The 20,867-nt window shown below is 34.7% G+C and overlaps 1 protein-coding gene and 1 non-coding gene across 17 annotated transcripts in view; one reads left to right on the top strand and one right to left on the bottom strand.

Moving 5' to 3' along the window:
- The window catches only part of TRIM37 (tripartite motif containing 37), a 162,281-nt gene extending 141,414 nt beyond the window's left edge, over positions 1 to 20,867 (bottom strand). For 15 of the 16 annotated variants that reach the window (XM_074319741.2, XM_074319742.2, XM_074319745.2 and 12 more), the window contains exons 1-8: positions 20,414 to 20,867; positions 18,595 to 18,696; positions 12,860 to 12,900; positions 11,067 to 11,183; positions 8,380 to 8,467; positions 6,427 to 6,549; positions 4,929 to 5,052; positions 4,024 to 4,091 (exon numbers count right to left, since the gene is read on the bottom strand). In XM_074319741.2, the coding sequence (XP_074175842.1) occupies positions 4,024 to 4,091; positions 4,929 to 5,052; positions 6,427 to 6,549; positions 8,380 to 8,467; positions 11,067 to 11,183; positions 12,860 to 12,900; positions 18,595 to 18,696; positions 20,414 to 20,434 (684 nt within the window). In that variant the 5' untranslated portion in view covers positions 20,435 to 20,867. The remainder of the gene's footprint in view (positions 1 to 4,023; positions 4,092 to 4,928; positions 5,053 to 6,426; positions 6,550 to 8,379; positions 8,468 to 11,066; positions 11,184 to 12,859; positions 12,901 to 18,594; positions 18,697 to 20,413) is intronic. The other variant, XM_074319752.2, reaches the window with a different exon arrangement.
- LOC141569034 (small nucleolar RNA SNORA72) lies at positions 12,463 to 12,593 on the top strand. Its single transcript, XR_012492428.1, has one exon. It is a non-coding gene; the product is annotated as a small nucleolar RNA SNORA72 (small nucleolar RNA).

Here is a 20,867-nt window from a genome sequence, read left to right as displayed (position 1 = left end):
TTGTCAACACTTAAATTTTTACTGATTAATTTTTGCCAGTCTAATGAGTAAAAGATAGCATTTTGTTGTCTTGGCTTATATTTACCAGTTTATCAATGAAATTTCACTCTTACTGGTCAACTCAACATCCAATTCCGTGATCTGTTCATATCCCTTGCCTACTTTTCATGAGATTGTTTCGGCTGTTTATGATTGACCTGTATTTCTTTATAAATTCCAGATAACCATTCCTGTTCAGTTTTACGAATGACAAAAATCTTTTCCAAGTCTATGGCCTGTCAACCTAGTTTTTGAAGATTTTTTTTTTTGTTCAAAAATTTTTAATTTTGATGCATTCAAACACTACTCCTTATATTTTGCACCTATTGTGTCCTCAGAAGTCTTTCTTTACCCATACCAAAGATTTTCTCTTCTAAAAATAACCAAATTTTGCAATCATATTTAAGTCTTTAACCCACCTGGAACTGAGTTTTGTGTATGGTGTAAAATGAAAATTAAATTTTATTTCCCACATGTATTGCTGTCAATATTTGTTGAAGGGTCTTTCTCCATCTCCAATCATGTATCAAGTCTTCACACATACCTGGGGGTCTGTTCCTGGGATTTTTATACTGTTCTGCTTGTCCATTTGTCTGTGTTTATGTCAAAATCTGTGTCCTAATTACTATTGTTTCATATTATGTCTTGATATAACAAGAACTCCAACTCTGTTCTTCTTTATTTTTAATCCAGGAATATGTTGTCTATTTGGGGCCCCTTGCTCTTTCATATTAATATTGGAATATTCATGTGGTCTTGCCTTTTAATCTCGAGTTACAATCAAAGAGATTTTTCTAATAATGAAACATTTCTTTAACCTTACCTGATCTTGCTTTCTTGTTTAGTTTTTTAAAATATCCTACTGATTTTGATTTGCCAGTATTTTATTTAAGATTTTAACATTTACATTTACAGTAAGGTTGATTTTAATTTTATTTTCTTACAATGTTCTTATGTCAATTGGTTATTAATGTTATATCACTCTCCAAAGAATGAGATGTTAGCTTTCATACTTTTTGTATTCTCTAAGAAAAAACTGTTATGATAAGCAACCAATATTTAAAGATTTGGTAAAAATTTTCCACTAGTCTGGATTTAATGTGTTTTGAAGGAGACAGACTTATTACCAACATAATTTAATTAATGTTCCTTGGTTTAAATTATACTTTTTTAAGTCATTTTTGGTAATTACAATTTTCTAGAAAATTAAGTCTTTTCATGTAGATTTTATCTGAATAAAGTTGCTCTTATTTGTAAAGCATATAAAACAGTGCTTGATATACCAGGGGTGCCAAAAAAATGTATACAAGTGGACACTTTGGTCAACGTTGCTCAAGCAGTAGTTTGCCATAATCCGAAGTGTCTGGATGCTGATGGTAACCACTTTGAGCACGTCTTGTAATTACAGCATGACGGGTACTCATCTTTTGTTATCGGTATATATTGAGTATTACAATTTTAATACAGTTTTTCTTTCTTAAAATGTGTATACATTTTTTGGCACCCTCTGTATAGATGACTTATTATAGAAATGTACACTTGAAACCTATGTAATTTTACTAACCAATGTCACCCCAATAAATTTAATTTAAAAAAGACACAGTAATCAAAACACTGTAGTGGAAATAAATAAATAAATAAATAAATAAATAAATAAATAAATGGAACAGTATAGGGTCCAAAATTAGACCAACATGTATGTGGACATTTAATTTTTGGGGGAAAAAAAGCAAAGGCAATTCAGTGAAGAGAGGCTGATCTTTAATTAATAGTGCTGGAACAACTGGACAACCATATACAGAAACAAACATACAGAAATTAAAAAACCACCTTGGATCAAATACCTCACATACAAAAATAACTCAAAATGGATTAGACTTAAATACAAAGCTTGAAACTACAAAACTTTTGAAAGACGACAGAGAAAATCTTTATGATCTTTGGTTATGTAAAGATTTCTTAGCTATGACACCAAAAGAACAAATTGATAACTTAGACTTCGTCAAAATTAAAAACTTCTCCTCTTCAAAAGACACTTAAGAGAATGAAAAGACAAGCCACAGACTTGAAGAGAATCTCTGAAAGCATGTATGTAATAAAGGAATTACATCCAGTTCTTTATGTAAAGAACTCTCAAAACCCAACAAGAAAACAAATCAATAAAATGATGGGCAACAGATACGAATAGACACCTCAAGAAAGAAGATACACAGATGACAAATAAGTTCAAGAAAGGCTGCTTAACAGCATTAGTTGTAAGACAAATGCAAATTAAAGCCATAATGAAATACTATTTACACTCCTATGAAAATAGATAAAATTCAAAACACTGACTATTTCATGTGTTGGCAAGGATGTGGAGGTACTGATACTTTATTCATAGACTACCAAAGGAAATATAAAATGGCATACGTACAATCACTTCAGAAAACAGTTGGTAGTTACTAAAATGGATGGTAGCCATTCCATCTTAGGTGAACCCAAGAAAAAAGGAAATGAATGTATAGATTTATACATGAATGTCCTCTGTAGCTTTATTTGTAAAAGCCAAAAACAGGATAGCAACCCAAATGACCATAAAGAGTTGAATGGAAAAACAAATTGTGGCATATACATACAATGGAATACTACTCAGCAAAGGAAGGAAAGAACTATTGATGTATGAATGAATCACAAAATAATTTTGCTCAATGAAAGAAGACATAAAATGGGTACATACTGTGTATGATTCCAATGATATAAAACTCTAGAAAATGCAAACTAATCTATAATGACAGAAAGCGCACAAGGGGTTGCCTGGTGGGGGAAGGATGGGTAGAAGCTGAAGGAGAGAGAACAAAACACAAAGAAATGTGGGGGTATAATAGGTATGTTCACTATCTTGACTATGGTGATGGCTTCACGGGTATATACATTTGTCAGAACTTACCAAATTATATATACACTTTAAGTGCACACAATTTATCTATGTCTACCAGAGCTGGTTGAATTGTCACATCACTCTAGCAGAAGACTGCTGGCTTATTCTCTTGAGGGGATAAAATAAAATCTCTGGACCAGGGGAACATCATGCACAATTATGAGTGGGAGTTTAAAGAGGGTAAATAAGAGCATTTAAATAAATATTTATGTACTGAATACACCAGCCAAACAGTCAATCAAGTATGAAGATTGAACAAAAATATTTTTGGACATACAGTCTTGAAAATTTATTCTGATTACCCTTCTAGAAAAGCTACAAGAGGAAATGTAATGCCAAAATAAATGAGCAAACCAAGAGAGTAGAAGCCATGGGAATCAGGAAACATGGGATTCAACTCAAGAAAGAAGTGAAGGGAATCTCCAGAATGAAAATAAAGAAAACAATCTCAAGAGATAGCTAGCTATGTAGCAGGCATAGAGAGGAATTCAAGAATTCCAAACACTGAATTCAAGACAGATGAATATATCAAATATTTATGTGACACTATATATTTTATTCATTCACTATGTACTTCACACCCACCTGCCCCTAATCTAAAATATAAACTCTATGGGGACAGATTTTTTTTCCATTTTGCCCACTGCTGTGTTCCAAACATCTAAACCAATGCCTGCTGTCTATCTGATACTTAATTAAAATTTCATTAATAAAAATGCTAATTTTAGCATTAAGAATCACTCTGTTTAAGTAATTGGCAATACCATTCTATCTCAAAGGCACCATTTAAGTCACAATGTCAGAAGATTTTAATCTTTTAGAGATTCCTTTGTGCTAGTCCCAGTAAAAATAATTCCATTCTTTCGAAAGAGTGTAATCTAGTTACCAAACACAGGGAGAAAACTTGAGAAGAATCAGCTGATTGCTATTTCATAAAAATCCCCAGTATGGCACACAGATCCCCAGATCTTTTGATCTTATATAACCTCTATTAAAAAAAAAATTTTTTTAAAGCATATGGACACAAGTAGATAAAGACTTTATTACATTTAACATTTCATTACCTGGTGCTCTACCTCCTGAAGTAAGGATTCCAAAAGCTCTGTTTCTTGTGTTAGAGAAGTCTTCTGACCTGTTTAAAAATAGCAAAACGCCGATACTCAGGCTCATTATTGGTTTAAGAAGGAAATCAGCTTTCACTGAACATATTCAGTAACACGGAAGCAATTTTAAGAAAGCAAAACTTCATTACAGCTACCCTAAAAAATTTTCCCAGAGTTTTAAGAGGTTGAATATAATACTGTAGTAGCTTTGACAGAGGATTTCAGAATCAACCCTAACTACAGTTTTAGACAAAATGCAATTTAGGTCTATTAAATTTATTTAAGAAACATACAATGACAACATACTTTGTAAATAAATTAATGTTATTCTTTCAAAAGGAATATGGAGATCTAGAAAAGTAAATTTTTTACTCAATCAACTATTCTGAAATAATTCCTCCCCAAAATTTAACTGTGGCTTAAAAATAAGAATGTAGGCCAGATACTTATATCAGCAAAAGGTATGTTCTTTGAAAAGAAGACCCAAAGAGGAAAATAGTCTCAAGAACCTGGAAACACAGAGGGATAAAGGAATTATAATTACAGAATTATTACAGAAAAAGAAGAAACTGCTTTACATGATAAAAAAAAAAGTCGAAAAGACAGGCATGCTTGCCTAATCAGATCGTGTTCTTTTTAAATTACAAAGTCTGAAGAGCTGGAAGCATATCCCACGAGGTTAGCAAAGGTTATATCAATTTGGAGTAATGCAATCTGATACAGAGGGACATTTAATCGGTGGAACTTTTATTTCTTAAACCAGTCTTTTCCCATCATGAAGAAACTCACCAACCTTTACTCCTCAAAGATTGAACTCAAGAAGGCTCAAAGCACCATGTACCCCAGCAGCAGAGAAAAACACTCACCCATCAGTGTTATAAGCTTATTCTTCAGCTGTGTGTCTAACCGCGCAATCATCATCTCCACTGCATTCCGAATTTCCCGAACACGCTCATCTTTTGCATTTCTTACAGCTTCTACATTTCTTTCCTAGTAGATAAACATAATTTAATTGAAGAATTTTTAAAACAGACATTAATCACTGTAATTATTCTTAGTCAATTGATTTCCTCTTTAAACACTATAAGCCAATAATACTTTTTAATTGTTCCTATGTCATAGGAAACTCATTGCTTTAAAAAACTATACATTGAACTGATTCAGGAAAAAGACTCTTAAAAGTAAACAATTAATAAATAAACAATAAGTAGATAATTAATAAATAGATAAACAATAAACACAAAGATATGCAATTACAAAAAATTGGTTTTGGTAACATGTACAGAACCCATACTCAAAGCCCTAACCATATCTGATAGGAAACCACCATTCAAAAATAAAAATGTATACCAAAGCCAGTTTACATCATGTAACTTAAAACAAAAATTTTAAAAAGCCATATTACGCTAGTTTACAAAGTTTTTCATTTTTTTCAGAACTAAGCACAAAAAGGAAAAAAATAGGCTTTTTAAAGATTGCCGAGTACACATAGATTTTGTAATAGCATACTGCAAAATATAAAATGCAATCTTTCCTATACCTATTATCATAAATACAAGTGGTGATAATCTCAACCTAGTACACTCTCCCTAATGACCAAATTATAATATTGCCAAGAGAAAACAGAAAAGAAAGGTAGCAAGATGAAGACCAAATATAAACCATCCCACTTGTTTACATTCCAAAATGATTTTGTAGATAGCATACATGCAACTCAAAAACACTCCTTTCTATATAAAGAAGGTTGTAAATGATGATCTGGATCTTGATTTCTGAAGGGGTAAAATGAAAACATCTTAAGAGTGGTCTGCAAACCTCTTTAATAGCAATTGTCATTCTGGCAACTTTAAACAAAAAATATTCCAAAAGTATAGTTCGTATTGAAATGTTTGAAAGTTTATTGCATTTTCACATAGAAATATTATAAATGGTAAATAGCTGTTTGACCCATACAGTAGCTGAAGAGTAGTGTTAAATATTACTTTCAATTCTGCAGGGTTCTAATTTAGAACACTAGAAATAATTCATTCCTTGGTATCAGAAACTCCCAAAAGATGGGGATCCAAAGAATGAATAACTTAATAACTTTGTCAAACTCAATGTTGACTCTATAGCAAACAGGCTTATTTAACTTATTAATCAATCCTTTATTCCTACATAAAAAGAAGCAATTCGTTGGCTCCAACTGCAGAATAGACCAGGGGTTTGGATCCAAATTCCTCAGCTAGTCTGAACTTGGTGAGACTGACTATAAATATATCCTGGAATTTTCAAATCTTGACTTCAACATCTAATTGATCTATATTATAAAACTATATAATATAGACTGTAAAAGGGATAATGATCTTTTAGTAATTGTCTTACCACTTCTTGAACTAAGCTTATCAATTCCATGAGACGCCGACGAAGTTTGGCTACCTCTTCATTCACTTTAGTAACATGTTGCTCATAAATTTCCGCCAAAGGCTTAAAGGTATGTCCACCGTGCTGTTTAAATTAGTAAGAGTAGTTTTAGATCATTTTCAAATATCTCATCTGCATTTACGTTCCTTTATTAACAGTTTGTGGGTACTAATAAACTGGTAAATATTTCCAAATGAATTTTATCTTTTTGGTTGCATTTACTTTGTTAAAACAAGCCCGAGCTTTCTTAAAATCACTTGGCCCAGGTAGGAAATCTTTCAACTGTGGATAAAGGTATTTAGCAAAATATTTACACTTATCTAAAAATCTTCACCCATTAAAAAGAACCAAAATCCCTAACCATGGCCCGGAGCATCTGACACAACCTTAATTGCCACTCTTCTCTTGGTCAGCACCAGCCTTCTTCCTCGTCCTTAAACTTCTTCCCACCAGGCCTTTCCAAAAGTAACTCCTACTTATTCAAAAGTAATTCTCCTTCATCTTCCCTCCTCCAACTCTCCACATCTTAACTCCTACTTGAGCTTAGCTCAAGCTTACACAGTCAGCTCCTATAGTTATGCCCTCTTATCAGCACTGTATACTTACTTATTCCTAGTATCTACCACAACAACAAAACACAGAACTAGTTGATATCTGTCTTGTTAACCTCTGAACCCCCAGTTAACCTCTGAACCCCCAGTCTACAGCACAATTGAAAAAATTACAAAGACTCTTAAGGAAAAGATTCATGGTACACTATTAGCAAAAGCAATGAACTCATTCCTCATGTTGCAAAGAATTACTGTGAAGACAGAAGGCCTCACAAATCCAGCTGTATTCAAAGAACAATTTTTTGGAGCTAACAACCTAAAACGAATTTTTTTCCAATTTTAGTACTGTAATTTATAAAACTCTGGATTGGTAAATAGAAATTTCTATTATAAAAAATTCCTTATAATAGATATGCTCTTATTAGAAGTGTCCTGTTCAACCAAAACAGCCAGCTATGGTCTCTAAGAGAAAAAAGATGTGGATTTTTGAATGTCCACTTGAAGTATGTAAAAGAATGTTTACACTGCTTTTTACAAAACCTGTTTATTTAAGTACTGAATTGTGGGAACTGAGTTTTTTTCAGTCAGCACACTGGTATTCAAATTCCAACAGAATGCTCTCTGAATTGAGCTCTACTCAACCAACTTGCCTGCCATTCTCTCTAAAACATGCTAACCGATGCCCAAAGAGATCAACTGTCATTGCTAACAGACACCTCTAGATGTTTACACATTTCTTCTCCCACTATGACCAACTTTTTCCACCAAGAATCTACTATGTTGATTCTCAAACCTATTTATGCTAATTGTACTTATATTACTGTAAGTATATAATTTAATATGAACTAAACGATAGAACACAAATGTAAAATAAAAAGCTATTTCTAGGAACACTAACTAGAATGTTTTAGACTTGATAAAGCTAGGTTACCTTAAAAAACTACTTCTGAATTAGATTGGAAAATAAATAAACAAACCATAAAATCTAGGTGCTTATATTCATATTTTTCACAAATATCCAAGTTGTTGTTCCACTTTAAATAAACCAAAATTAGAAATTGTTGCCAGGACATCAGATCAACTGACCTTAACCAAAGAAAAGACCTCAATCCTACAACAAGAGATTTGCAAATGAATATACGTTTTATAGGTTTTCATTTAAAAGAAAATATTTACATCAAAATCTCCCACAAAAATTGTTTTTCCGTAATAACAGAAGGAACAATGCCTTCTGCTATAAAGTAGAATCATTTAATTTTCATTCTACAAATAGAGTAAAACATTATTTTTATATAAATCAAACAAGTATTCCATGCTTTCTAGTCTCTAACCAAAAATAATATGCTGAATTTGTTCTGCTCACCATTCCTCCCCAGAGTGCACACTGATGGCAGATACACTTCTTACAAGTCCAGCAAAATACACTAAGTTTTTCATGGTGATTTTCACATCTATATATCATGAAAAGAAAATACAGTTATAAATTAAATAAATTAAAATTGGAAAATAATTGCCTCAACAAATTCCTAAGATTTGCAAACAGGTTAAACTTTAAACAATTACATCTCTGGAAACATAATATAAAATGTATTCCATGGCTTCTGTGAATTAAGCTGAACAATTACATGGGAACACAATTTTTTAAAGTATTGTTTTCATTAATCTATAATGACTTACAGTCACATGAAAAATACAGACTAGTTTCTGAATAAAGTACAAATACAACATCATTTTCTAGCATCACTATAGATAATAAATCCTAGCCTACTACTACATTTTTGGACAAATCAGATTATGTGTTTATACCTACATGAGTATGTACGCATGCACAAATACTTTTCCCACATGGGGCCAATGCTAACAATAATCAAGACACATGATTAACTGCACAAAGTAATACCAGATCCTCATGAGAAATGAACTCAATTTTTAAGTTTTCCCTTAAGCTAGATATCCACATGCAAAAGAATGAAGATGGACCTAGTTATGAACTGAATTACATCTATCCCCCCAAATTCCTATGCTGAAGCCCTAATGTAACTGTATTTGGAGATAGGGCCTTAAAGGAGATTGAGTTAAATGAGATCATAAGCGTAGAGTACCAAACAAACAGAACTGACGTCCTTACAAGAAGAGAAAGAGACGCCCAGAGTGTACAAGGAAAGGCCCTGGAGGACACAGAAGGAGCCATATCCAAGTCAAGGAAAGGTCACCAACCATGACAATACCTTGATCCTGGACTTAGAGCCTGCAAAACTGTGAGAAATTAAGTTTCTTTAAGTCATCCAGTCTGTGGTACTCTTATGACAACCCTAGCAGACAAATACCATTAGCTTACAGCATACACAAAATTTAACTCAAAATGAATCAAAGACCTAAACATAAGTCCTAAAACTACAGAACTCCTGAAGAAAACATAGAAGAGCTTTATAATATTGGATTTGACAATGATTTCTTAAATATGAAACCAAAAGTACAGGCAACAGAAGTAAAAATACATAAACTGGGCTGCATCAGAACTAAAAACTTCTGTACATCAAAGGACACAATCAGCAGAGTAAAAGGACAATCTATGGAATGAGGGAAAATATTTCCATATCATATATTTGACAAGGAGTTAATATCCAAAATCTATAAAGAACTCCCTCAACACAACCCCCCCCCAAAAAAAACAACCCCAAAACAAAAACCTGATCAAAATATGGGCAAAGGACTTGAACAGACATTTCTCCAAAAAAGATATACAAATGGCCAACAAGCATATGGAGAGACGCTCCACATCCTAACCATCAGGTAAATGCAAATCAAAACCACAATAAGATAGTACACCTCACTATCTAATGGCTATCATCAAAAAAACGGAAAACAAGTGTTGGCAAGAATGTAGAGAAACTGGAACCCTTGTACACTGTTGGTACGAACGTAAAATTGTGCAGCCACCATGGAAATCAGTATGGCAGTTCCTCAAAATATTAACACCCATGTTCATAGCAGTATTATTCACAACAGCCAAAAAGTAGATGCAATCCACATGTCCATCGGTAGATGAATGGATATACAAAATATACACACAGTGGAATATTACTCAGCCTTTAAAAGGAAGGAAATTCTGACATATGCCACAACATAGATGAACCTTGAGGTCATTACACTAAGTGAAGGAAGACAGTCACAAAGAGACAAACACCGGATGATTTCAGTTATATTAGTATCTAGAGTGGTCAAACTCATAAAAAAAGAAAGTAAAATATGGTTGCCAGGGGCTGAGGGGAGGTGAAACTGGGTTATTTTTTAATGGGCAGAGAGTTTCAGGTTTGCAAGATGAGAAAGTTCTGGAGATGAGTTGTGCAACAATGTGAATATACCTAACACTACTGAACTGTAGACTTAAAATAGTGAAGATAGTAAATTGTAGACTTAAAATAGTGAAGATAGTAAATTTTGTGTTATGTGTACTTGACTACAATAAAAAAAATCTTTTTTTTAAGTTTTCTCTTGCCTTTCAAGGAGACATAGTTGCATTTTTTAGAAAGCTTTTCACTAATTAAGTACACTGAACTTAGAGAAATTAACCTAAATAGGTCTACATTTTATATTCTCATTTATAAGTAATCTGAGTATCAAATAAAAAATAAAAGAATGAAGAAACAATCATACTAGATATGGTCTGGAAGCTCATTTAGCATGATTTCCACACCACCAAATTTAGAAGATAGCTTTTATAATTAACAGGAAATTTATCAGAATAATTCTTAATCAATGGCTTATATGCATCTTCAGCAAACTGGGGGAGCCAGTAGGCATCAAAAGGCACAGAAGAGAGATTAGTGGATTAGCAAACTGGTAGTTCCATTCCTTTTATGAAAGACTCTAATAAAAGAAGCCAATCGAGAGTGAGAACGATCTTTCCAAAGTGATAGCCATACCATGCCAGAAGAAAAATACCTAAATGTTCACCTATGACACTAAAAGAAAACTTTCAAAGAGTTTCACTAAAATAACATATGGTAAAATCTATGAAATACTTGAACACAGAACTTGTGGACGTACTTGTCCTTTTCATTTTCTTCATGTTTGGTGAGACTACAGAGTTGAAGAGTATCAAGCTGCTGCGTTACTTCTTCTGCCCAACGACAGTTTACTAATTCTCGTAGCTGGAGTGGAGCCCTGGAGAAAAGATATATACATATATTCTAACTCAGGAATTTGAGATTATTTCCTAAAATAAACACATTCCAAAGGTAAATATGTGAAGTGCTAGATGCATTAATTAACCCTGTGGCAGGGAATCCTTTCACATTGTATACATATATCAAATCATCACATTGCACACTTTAAGTATCTTACAATTTTGTCATCTCAATAAACCTGGAACAAAATTATCAAGAAAAAATAAACACATTCCTCAAAATAGAGCTCATAATTCATTCATACCATATTACTATTAAAATAATAACAAAGACACAATGAAAAGTATGCTTTGTAACTTATTTTTACATTATAATGTCTGACTTACACACAAAAAAAAAACACTGGCAATTCAGAGTACAGACTGATTTCTTAATTCCTTAGTCTAAAGCTGTACTGTCCAAAAGGATAGCCACTAGCCACATGTGACTTCAAATTAAAATTCAAATGAATTAAAATTAAAAAAATAAAATTTCATTACACAATCAAACCAGACATATTTCAAATGCTCAAATGCCACATGTAGCTAGTGGCTAACGAATTGGATGGCAAAGTTATAGAACATTTCCATCATTACTTCATAGTGTAGGTCTTCTTAAAAATCTGAAAAAAATTAATAAATGAAGAAAAATAGGCTGGCAAAGTGAAGAGTAGTTTAGAACAAAAAGAAATACAAATGGTTAAAAATATTTCTAAAGATGCTCAATTTCAATTATTTTTTAAAAAGCATATTAAAAACGAGATACCATTTTTTACTTAGCAAAATGACCAAAAAAAAAAAGATAGATTGTTAATATACACAGTACTGGTAGGAATGTGAGGAAAAGGCACTTTCATGTCTTTTCTTAAGAATGTAAAATGGTACAAACATTTCCTTCAATGCAATCTGGCGTCATCATTTGAAATAAACAAAAGTGGAAACAATCTAAATGTCTCTCAATAGGAGCATAAATCAATCAATGTATAATCACATAATAGATTCAAACATTTTTTAAATGCATAAATACCATCAAGAAAGGTGCCACCATATTTTACATGAAAAAAAAAGCCAATAGCAAAACAGAGTAACATCTGTCTTTTAAGAAAAAAATGTATGTGTATATATATCAGTATATACACAGAAAAATGTTGAGAAGAGTAGATACCAAATCTAATAATTTCTTCTGAAAGTGTTGTTTCATGAAACCATTAGATGGGGAGTAACAGAATCAGACTTGTTATTTATATATATAATCTACTCTATCTGGATGTTTTAAACCAGAAAGCTTTTTAATTTCTTTTAATTATAAAAAGTAAGTTAAAAGCTACATTTGCTATATTAAGACCGAGCATGTGTCTTCAGACCTAGTTCTCTCCCTAGGTCTGGTTTTACAAATGCTGGTTATAAACCAGGTTAAAAAAAAAAAAAAAAAGCTACACAATGATCTTCTAAAAGAAGGTAAACAATGTAATGCATTCTACATAATTCTAAGTTAGACAAATTAATTTGTTTTGCCCTGCCATATCTATAAAGATAACTTATTTTCTTTTCAACTGTATTCAAACAGGAGAAATGTAGCAGCAGATTGCCTAAAGATTTTTATGAGTACTAGGGCACACCCTGACTCCATCACATTATTTTTTCAATTCACAAATAATTGTAACAAAACACTTACCGGCAATGAGGACACTGAGCTCTCTGCTCTGTCAGCCAGCGCTAAGGAGGCAAAAAAAATTAGATTTTTGATTGCGGAAACACCATTAATTTGTACATACTGAATACCTATATATCAAATTTAATGAGTTTAACTCTCTAGTGCCTGCATTAATTATAGAGATACTTATAGAAACAGGAAGCAATCTATTGTCTCCCTCTCATTATCGTGACCTGGACAAACTTTCAAAGGGACAGAACTAATTCCAAAATAGTTTAGAAGCTATTCTCTCATAGGAAAGAAAGTGATCGTAGGACTATCTGGATCTTACAGGGAAGATGTGAATAATCCTCACAAAAATAATGATAGTGGCATCGCCATCTCCAAAAATAAACTACAGTGATGATTTACTTCTAACTAACCTATTATAAAATCCCTGAGGAAATTTAAGTTACTATTATATTCCTTTTTAGAAAAGCAAACTAATTTTGAAGTATATACAAATTAGACCTAAAACATGAATAAGCAATAGAACAAAACCTTTTTTATGTCTTCAAAGAATTCTATAGTTCAGTAACTTAAACATCTATATAACTTGGTTTCCTCATAATTATAAAGGTTTTACAAAATAATGTCTCTCCTAAACCTCCAATTATATTAATTTAATAGTTTTAATTATTACTGGATAGGGAGGAGTTTTATACCTTATGCAAAGGAGATGCTAACATTTTCTGAATACCTTTCCAAAAACAACAACCTTAGGTTAAATATTTTATGTTTTAATAGACTGGTAAATTGGTTCAGAGGTAAATGACTAATTATGCAATTCTACACCTATGTATTCCCAGTATCTGATACTTCCATTTATCCCTTTGTACTTCTATAAAACAACATAAGCTTTTACCTAATGTCAAATAATTAATCAAGAAACAAAATTCCCAAGGAAACAGTAAAGGACAATAAAAGATTAAAGATATTGGGGGGAAAGGTACTTCACCGCAATAAATAAATAAAGCTGGAAGAAAAAGAAAATAGATGGAAAAGGATTCCTTCATTTTTTATTTATTTATTTATTTATTTTTAAGATTTTATTGGGGAAGGGGAACAGGACTTTATTGGGGAACAGTATGTACTTCCAGGACTTTTTTCCAAGTCAAGTTGTCCTTTCAATCTTAATTGTGGAGGGTGCCGTTCAGCTTCAAGTTGTTATACTTTTCAGTCTTAGCTGTGGAGGGCGCAGCTCAGCTCCAGGTCCAGCTGCCGTTGCTAGTTGCAGGGGCACAGCCCACCATCCCTTGTGGGAGTCGAACTGGCAACCTTGTGGTTGAGAGGACACGCTCCAACCAACTGAGCCATCCGGGAGCTCAGCGGCAGCTCAGCTCAAGGTGCTGTGTTCAATCTTAGTTGCAAAGGGTGGAGCCCACCATCCCTTGCGGGACTCGAGGAATTGAACCAGCAACCTTGTGGTTGAGAGCCCATTGGCCCATGTGGGAATCGAACCGGCAGCCTTTGGAGTTAGGTGCACGGAGCTCCAACCACCTGAGCCACCAGGCCGGCCCCTCTTCCCTTCTTAATAACCTTGAAAAGTATTTCTTTGGTCCCTTGGCAAACAAGATTTGGGTCAGGTTTCTTCCCCTGAAACAATACTCTGCTAAAGTTATAGCACCCCTCCAGGGCTGATCTCACTCCACACTACCCTAACCTCCTCTTCTACCTCACCCTAAGGGACCCAGCAAGGTTAAGCCTTTAAATACGTCTGGTCTCTCTCTGCCCAGGATATATGTCAACACCTCTCTTCAACTGGGTTATTTCTATTCATCCTTTAGATTTCAATTCATATGTCACTTTCCAGAAAGCTTTCCATGACTCACTACAGACTATTTTAGATACCATTGCCATGCTCTACCACAGCAACCTATACTTCCCTCTTCATTTGCTAATAACACTTTATGACACTGACTTATTTATTCATCTTTCCTCCTACAGACTGTAAGCTCTATAAAATTTGGAACCATGATATGAAGTGACGAGTTCATAATTTTTAATATTCTCCTCCCTTCCAACCAGGCTTACTACGGCAATACCGTGTTTTCCCGAAAATAAGACCAGGTTTTATATTAATTTTTGCTCCAAAAGATGCCTTAGGGCTTGTGTTCAGGGGATGTCATCCTGAAAAATCATGCTAGGGCTTATTTTCCGGTTAGGTCTTATTTTTGGAGAAACATAGTATATACCATTCTTGGCATCATGTTTATGTATTTACTTATCCAGTCCCTCCCTCAATGTGCTGTCACATGGGATTGTCCATTGATTATGTCCATAAGATGTTTCTGCTTATCCCAGGCTAGTAGCCTTTCCCTTCTCTGAATATATGTGGCATTTTTACCTTGTATTTCATAATCTAACTTAATCACAAAATAAATATGGCAATTTTAATACTTTGGGAAAAACGTTTCTTCCAAACCAAAGCCACAGGTAAGAAACAGTAAACAATATTAATGCACAAGTAATATTAAAGAAACATCTTTATAGCAATTCCTCCACGTTTAAATGAAAAATCAGTCTCTCTCCATTAAATGGAAGAATCACAAGTTTTTAGAAAGTATTCAGACCTCAGTCTGATTCCTAGCTCTGGCACTTACTAACTACGAGATACTAGACAAGTGACTGAGCTCAAGTTTCTTTGATTTTACAACATGACCACGTGGAATTTATTCCTGGAATGCAAGGATAGTTCGACATACAAAAATCATTCAGTGTAATATATCACATTAATAAAACGAAGGGAAAAAACACATAATCCTCTCACATAATTGATACAGAAAAGGCATCTGACAAAATCTAATATCCTTTCATGATAAATACAACTCAAGAAAAAGGAATAGAATGAAACTTCCTCAATTTGATAAAGCCCATATTTAACAAAACCACAGCAAACATCATATTCAATGGTTAAGATTGAAAATTTTCCCCTTAAGCTCAGGGAAAAGACAAGGATACCCGGTTTTAACACTTCTAGTTAACATACTACCGAAAATTTCAGCCATAGGAATTAAGCAAGAAAAACAAATAAAAAGCACCCAAAATGGAAAAGTAGTAAAAGTATTTGTTTGCACTGACATAATCTTGTATGTAGAAAACCCTAAAGATTTCACAAAAAACTATTAAAGCTAATAAATTCACCAAAGTCCCAGGATACAAAAATCAATGCACAAAAAACACTTGCAATGCAATATAAAAGCAAAGAATCCAAAAAGGAAATGAAGAAAATATATTTACAATAGTATCAAAAAGATTAAAACACCTAGGAATAAATTTAATCAAGGAGTTGAAAGGTTTGTAAATGGAAAACTACAAAACATTGCTGAAAGTAAGTAAAGAAGTCCTAAATAAATGGAAAGACATCCCAGATTTACGGAAAGATTTAATATTGTCAAGATCACAATACTACCCAAAGCAATCCACAGAATCAATGCAATTTCTATTAAAAAAAACCCAATGGTGCGTTTTAGAGAAGTTGAAAAACCCAATCTAAAATTCAAATGGAACCTCAAGGGACCCCAAATGAACAAAGACTAAAAAGAAAAAAGAAAAACAAGAGAGAAAGAGAGAAAAGCAAACAATCTCAGGAGACTCCAAGTAGCCAAAACAATCTTGAATTTCCTGATTTCAAAATTTACTACAAAGCTACAGTAATCAAAACAATTTGGTACTGGACAGAAATAGGAAACTGGTACTGGACAGAGCCCAGAAATAAACACAAAAGGACAAATCTTATACGATTGCATTTATATGAGGTGCTGAGACTAGCCAAACTAAGACAGACAGAAACAATAGTGGTTAATTGACAGGACTTAAAAATCATTAGAGTGGGGTGGCCAGTTAGCTCAGTTGATTAGAGTGCGGTACTCTTAACAACAAGGTTGCTGGTTCGATCCCCACCTGGGCCACTGTAAGCTGCGCCCTCCACAACTAGATTGAAAGAACTACCTGACTTAGAGCTGATGGGTCCTGGAAAAACACACTTAAAAAATAAATAAAAGGGGAAAAAAAGAGCTAAGAAAAGACATTGAAAAGTTTTAAAAAAATCATAGTGTAAGATTTTAAGGTTGAGTGACTGGCAGAATAGAACAAAAAGAAAGAAGTCAAAAGAGTCAATTTGAGAAACTAACAGGAAGAATTTGATCTGGAAAAAAGCTCAAGATGCTGGAAGGACAATCAGACAAGACATTTATAGGTGAAGGAATTAACGCTAACGCTAAAGGAATAGATTAGGAGGCAAACACACAGAGGTGATACTTAAACCTGCAAGAGTAAATCAAATTTCCTAAAGTAGACAAAATTTTCCCAGAAACCTCAAAGTAGAGAATTCCAGCAGCAATATTTAAGAAATATATGTCTTTAAGGAGCAGGAAGAAGACGTAACGTGAAATGAAGAATAGATGAGGTATAAGGTAATAATCAGAGGTCATATGTATGTATACTGAACCTTCATCAAAAGAGCTGAGTCCACATCCAGCCTCTACCACTTAATTAACTAGTGACAGAGGCCAATTACTTAATTTCTCTAGCTTCAGTTTCACCATTTATAAAACATAAATAAAGATATGTGTATCAGTTGCTACTTTAACAATAGAATAATACAACACCTTATCAGGATAATATTTTATACTTTCTAAATTACTTTTTGGCTTATCTCATGCAATGCCACAACCATCCTATGAAGGTCTTGTTATTCACATTCTAGAGCTGAGGAAACAAAGCTAAGAAAGACTGAGTCTCAGATTGTAAGTGGGAGAATTAGCATAGTTTATAAATTAGGTCTTCTGCACATGGTGTAGTGGCAAAAAACACAGGTTCCAGAGCCAAACTTCCTGGGTTAAACAAATTCAGCTCCATCATTTACTAGCTGTGTGACCGGAAGCAAATGATTTTCATGTTAGAACTATTGCTCTTCACAAATGGATATTTATCTTCCTTCGGCAGAAATAAGGAACCACAGAGAAATTCTGAGGTGAAGAGCATGTTAGATGGCTTTGATTTTCTCAGTAAAGGAAATAATCTACTAAGAGTAATGTGGGCAGGGCAGTTTTCAACTGTGGTCTGTAGATGTGCTATTGGATCCTTATACACAACCAAAATAAGTTCTGTTTTACATCTTAAGCATCCTTTGAGGGGTTCACCTGCATTCAAGTTTTAAAGCCACTGTACTATATTCCTCTCTAAAAAGATTATACGATTTTATTCTTTGCCTTTGAACCCATTACTAGCTTTTTTTCCATCTTACCCATCAAACAAGTATAAATTCTCCCTCCTGAGTCTCATAGCATTTTATGTCTCTTTATGACACACACTTCAATGTAAACACAAAGGCCATTCTCTCAATTAGATTTAAGCTCCTTCAGGGCAGGCACTTAGTCATTTATCTTGTATCCCTCAACCCCAATCACAATACTTTTTAAGTACTTGTTAAATATATACAGTGAGTTAAATATATACAGTAATTTAATAATGTAAATATACTAAAGTTCAGTGAGCTTTGGTTTCCAGACATTTCATGGCAGTTATCCCTCGATGGTTATTCATCTCCATAATATTAAGCAATATACATCGATGGTCTCCCTATTAAGGAACATTCATTTAAGACATTTTTTAAAAAGAGCACAAAATGTAAAATAAGGAAAAGATAAAGGAAACAGCTAACTTTTACAATATATCCTACATATATTAAATGCATGCAAAATCATACAACTTACCCTGATACAGCTGAAACAACAAAGCTTGGAGCAATGAGGACACAGGCGAGCATCCCGCAATTTCTCCATACAAATGAAACATCGGAAAACCTCAGCAATGCTCTGAAAATAATGAAAGATATAAGGTCCCCCAGATTAGGCTACTGAATCAAGAGTACAAAGCATGCTTAAAATAATTTACTTGACATTAACATTTATTTTTGGCTCATAACTCAGTTTTAACTATATTCCATATCAGGACTTGGTTAGTCAAGGTCCAGGGTACCTTAAAACATCTCCTGGAAAAAGTGCTTCCTTTTTTCTAAGCTTCACAATGGTTCCATTTTAAGGAAAGAATATGAAATGCAAAAATAGACTTATGCACAGATATTTTCATTGAATCATTAATTATAACTGCAAGAATCTGGCCATAACCCTAATGTCCATAGGAGTTAACACAGATTATAACACAGTCACTACAAATATTTCTTGATTTATTTAATGATACAGAAAAAATGCTTGTGATGTAACAGTAAGGAAAAAAAAGGCAGACTATATAATTAAATTAACGATATGAACCTTTAACTTTTTCCACAATTCCCCTAGGGGAATGAGTTACCTTTACAATTTACAAAAGTCTTAAAAAAGATATGTATCCTAACAGCAGTGTACTTTGATCAAGAAACTAATCCAGAATCCAGAAATTCGAATTTCTGCCCTGATGCTGCAACCAACTAGCTACTTCTTTGAGACTGACATTCTGGCCCTATAGAAAATTGGGCGGCAGCTTTAGCAATGCTTTCGAAAGAAAAAATAAACTATGTAAATAGAACAGTATTATCTTTGCAAGCCTCAGATGAATCAATTTAGGAAGTAACTGACAAGAAAAGATACAATTAAATATAGGTTATTATCTGTTTTATTTTTACAGTACTCACATTTATTTTACTCCATTCCAGGAAAATTAAACTCTCCTAAAAGGTAAAGTTATCAAACCTTTATACCTTCACATGAGGAATTAAGAAGAAAATTACTCATGAGCCTAATCATAACTGCAGGGCCAAAGAACCTGTGAGGAGCAGGCGCTGACGGGTAGGACAAGACCACTGGGTGAACTAGTTTCAAGTGGAATGCCCAGTCATACAGCTGCCCTTACTAAGAAGCAACGATTTAATATTTCAGTATCTGGAAAGTTCAAAATTTGACAATTATATAATTATGTCAAATAATCAATCTTCGCTTAATGTCCCTAGCCTTTACGTAATCATCTCAACCATGTGAAATCACAGCTTACAAGGCTCAAATAAAAAAATAAAAAAATACATACGTAAAGAGAGAGAGAGAGAGAGAGGAGATAGGTTGTTCTGGCAAGCTACAACCAAATAAGATAGTAAGAGTATATATACCCTCATTCAATCTAGGAAGGGCAGAAGTCTGCAAAATGTACCCTGGGAGGAATAATCACCCATTCGGAGGGAGACTTGGATCTGCGCATCAACTAGCAAAAACTGGTTGAGTGGTAGGGCACGTCCATCTAATGAATTTGCAGTTTTGCTCTGCACAGGCGGTGTTTGCAAATACCCCGTGGGGATGAGTACCAGTGCCAAGACAACCTGAAAACTCCAGGGTAGGTACCACCTGACTGCGGGAACGGTCAGGGCGCAACCACCTGGAGGGCTGCAGGACACGGCGTCCTTCGCACCTGGTCAGCCCTCTCCGCAGCGGCAGCGGCGGGGTAGGATGCCCTAACAAAGATAGGACTAGGGCGAGGCGTCCCGCTTAAAGAACTCTCAGGAGGTGGTGGGGAAGCCTAACCACCACCCTCCTCAACCACCCTCACCTCCACGCTTTGTTCATCCATTGCCTCCGACTCTCGGCGGGGACCTCGGCGGCCGGCAGAGTCCGTGATCTAACCTATTAGGCGCCGACGCGAGGTCGCCAGGTCAAATCGCAGCGGAGTACAGCCCGGCGCCCACCTCAGGGGGCTCCGACGACCGCCCCACCTGTGCGCCCCATGGCTTCGGGTTCAGCACCAGCTACCCCCACTTCGCCATTTTTATCCGCGCGCCCGCGCTAGGGCGCAGTGGGAGGGCGATCAGTGGCCGCAGCTCCCTCCTCGGGACTCAGCAGCCCGCCAGCAACCGCAAGGCAGCCTCGGCCCACGTGACGATGGCGGGCGCGCGCGTATCGAACCGCGGCCGAAGCCCCGCGGCACTGGTCTCCAGCTAAGTAGGCGCTGCAGGCAATTCACAAACACCAACGGTAACCAGGGCAGCTGGAGGCGGCGCGGGAAG

Source organism: Rhinolophus sinicus, chromosome 12 (genome assembly GCF_057876585.1).
Source record: "Rhinolophus sinicus isolate RSI-liver-muscle chromosome 12, RSI-T2T, whole genome shotgun sequence".
Classification (NCBI taxonomy): Eukaryota; Metazoa; Chordata; class Mammalia; order Chiroptera; family Rhinolophidae; genus Rhinolophus; species Rhinolophus sinicus.
The sequence above is the reverse complement of the archived record's forward strand: the minus strand, read 5'-3'. Positions and strand labels throughout refer to the sequence as shown.